Source organism: Bidens hawaiensis, unplaced genomic scaffold, assembly GCF_021521415.1.
Source record: "Bidens hawaiensis isolate Kalapana, Puna unplaced genomic scaffold, B.hawaiensis_p1.1 tig00031822_1, whole genome shotgun sequence".
NCBI classification, from domain to species: domain Eukaryota; kingdom Viridiplantae; phylum Streptophyta; class Magnoliopsida; order Asterales; family Asteraceae; genus Bidens; species Bidens hawaiensis.
Genome location: NW_027495385.1, coordinates 177,977 through 180,829, shown reverse-complemented (window position 1 = coordinate 180,829; position 2,853 = coordinate 177,977). Strand labels below are relative to the sequence as shown.

Genomic DNA, 2,853 nt, shown 5'->3' with positions numbered 1-2,853 from the left:
GTATACCATTTAACAGTGTGCTTTTGAGTTGTACCTACAATACGTACATGTGCACCATCAATAGCTTCAACATATGTACTTTTGCAACCTACACAAATGCATTTTTCATACTAAATATTTTTGGCGGTATATATGCACACAAACACATAAAATGTACATGTATTTTGGAAGCGAAAATCTCAAGGTATGCATATGTACGTGTTGATAACAAAAATAGACATTACACGTATGTGAATTAATAACCAAATTATATATGTATGTAACAAAAATTATATATGTTAAAAATCTGCATTAACTAAATAAATTCAAATACACAATTTCAGATATTCATTAATGTTTACGCGTGTGTAGGTAAAAATAGACGTACGTTCACGCATGTGAAAGGCTCAAACTATAAAAAGGTTATACATATTTTTAAAGAGTTAATTACACAGCTATGGTTTGGCCAAACTAACACTTTTTCATTAAAACTAACCATGATTAACAATGATGACTAAAAAGGTTTGTAAGCATATCTTTCGCTTCATGATTAATTGAGAAGACTTCTATAAAAACTATGGAATATTTTTAGCTTCATTTGATCAGCCTTTTGACTTTCTTTTTCTTATCTTATCCGTACCTCTTTTACCCCGCTCTAGGGATGATCATACGATCAATTTCTCAACCAAAAGGTAGATGTTATTTAAGAATCAAGATACGTGAGGCGTGGGCCACATGGCTCACATGTGACACATAAGTTGCAGAGCCGCACGACATTCCATCATATCCTCAAACGTGCAACTCTCACACACATGTTTGGGCTAAGTTTGTAAGTTTTAAAATTTGATGGTCAAACTTTTAATATATAATTGGTGTAGTTTTCTCTTTAATAAAAGGATAACTAAATTGGACTTTTAACAAAATAAGAATTTAACCAATTTTTAAGTCTCAACTAAAACAAACAAGAAAAAAAGTAAATAAGTTTCAAGAAACAAACTTTGAAATTAAATGGAGAGTGAATTGTAGGGTTGTTTGTGTTTGCCACAAAGATGGACGATGACTATTATGACGGCACACGACATGGTGGTGGACTGGTGGCACAATTAAGTACTCTTTAGTACGTATTGCAAATAGAAAATCAATAGCCCAATTAACAAAATGAAGTTGATGTGGACACCGTTTCTAAATAACAATCTCTTGTTCTAGATAATGAAGATATCAACCCATATTGACCAACTTTTTCGAAAAAGGTAAAAAAGAAAAAGTAATATTTAATTAACAAACAAACAAACAAATAAATAAAATCAATATGGGTACGTATAATATGTGCTTTTCGAATAAAGTTAAACAAGTCCAAAAACGCGTTTTCATAATCTACACCAATCACTTTAATCACAGACTATATACATATAATCAAATTTCAAAACTTTTTAATGGACAATGACATTCATGTTTAGATATTCAGAAAGGAAGCATCCTCCAAGGTTTTTATATATGTCACAATGCATATATACATCTATTTATGTGTTAGCTCAAAATAACTTTCTTCAACCACAATTAAATGTCTAACTATCAAGTAGTTGCTAGGGAAGATTCAAATTCTAATGAGAATGAAACCTTTATGAGAGACATACATGCCTTAAGCCCACCATCCATCCGTCCTCCACCGGTTCACCATCCGTTTCAATCATACTTATCCATGGCTACAAGTGATCAAATGTCTCATGACGATTTTTCAGTTACCAGTGTCGATAACAGTACGTTGGTGGTGGCAGGGTCAGTGGCAGAGAGTATTGTAGTTGAAAATGATCGAGTTGATGGCATGTTGCAAGCTAGTAGCAATATGAGGGAGGTTGTGGTGCCGGTGACAAGTGTGAAGAAAGAGGAGGTTGAATCGAAGATAAGCGCATGGAAGAATGCTAAGATTGCGGAGATTACAAATAGGTTCAAGTGTGAAGACGCGATTATTAAAGGGTGGGAGAGTGAGCAAGTTCAGAAGGCGACTTTAAAGATGCAGCAAGTCGAAGTAACAAAATATTCATATAATAATTTATAAATAATTTTTTGTCACTAAATTTGTCACCAACTTTTTTATCAATGTTTGTGTAGAGGAAGCTAGAGGAGAAGAAAGCGAGAGCGATGGAAAGGATGGAAAACGAGATAGCAAAAGCTCACAGGAAGGCAGAGGAAAGGCGAGCATCGGCTGAGTCGGTTAGGGGAACCAAGACGGGTAGGGTCCTTGAAGTGGCCAACTTGATGAAAGCTGTAGGAAGAGCTCCTGCTAAGAGCTTCTTTAAGAACCAAATTTAAAAATGATTTTCAAATGTTTTTGCTTGAAAATGTGTTATAAAAATTGTAAGCTTCTTAACCTTTTTTGAGTTGAAGGGTACCATGTATGAATTGTGCTATTTGTAATTCATCTTGTAAACTAACTTTTGAGTTATAAAGTGTGTATGTAATTCTGTTAATGTTTTATATAAAATATTGAGAACACATTTGAGGAAAAATCAAGGGGATTATTTTCTATGAGAAAAAAATAGGTCAATTCGGGCTAGGAGTGAGCAACATGTCAGAACAAGCCCGGCCGGAGACCATATCAAAAGGTTCAGAACAACGAGGATAGAGGACCGATCCGTGAACTGCTGGGTCGGTAATACGTGCAAGACCCTTGGTCATCCCATGTTCACCATGCAACTTGATATTTTATTAGTTTTCTATTGTAAGCCTATATAAGGTAAAGCAAGTTTAGGAATTAATTAAGTAGAAATCTGAAGTAAAAAATTTTCGTTCTCTCTATTGTTTCTTTTAAGTCTAACCCGCTCAAAGCATCCTCCTATCTTGAGAGACCACTGATCTCGAATCCGGCTACTATCA

General features: G+C 34.5%; 1 protein-coding gene across 1 annotated transcript; it reads left to right on the top strand.

Moving 5' to 3' along the window:
* The first annotated feature begins 1,416 nt into the window (after window positions 1-1,416).
* On the top strand, window positions 1,417-2,486 carry LOC143582639 (remorin 4.2-like). The gene is made up of 2 exons (XM_077065158.1): window positions 1,417-2,005; window positions 2,089-2,486. Exons 1-2 carry the CDS (start codon window positions 1,541-1,543, stop codon window positions 2,287-2,289), a joined length of 666 nt encoding a protein of 221 aa, XP_076921273.1. The 5' UTR covers window positions 1,417-1,540; the 3' UTR covers window positions 2,290-2,486.
* Window positions 2,487-2,853: the final 367 nt, after the last annotated feature.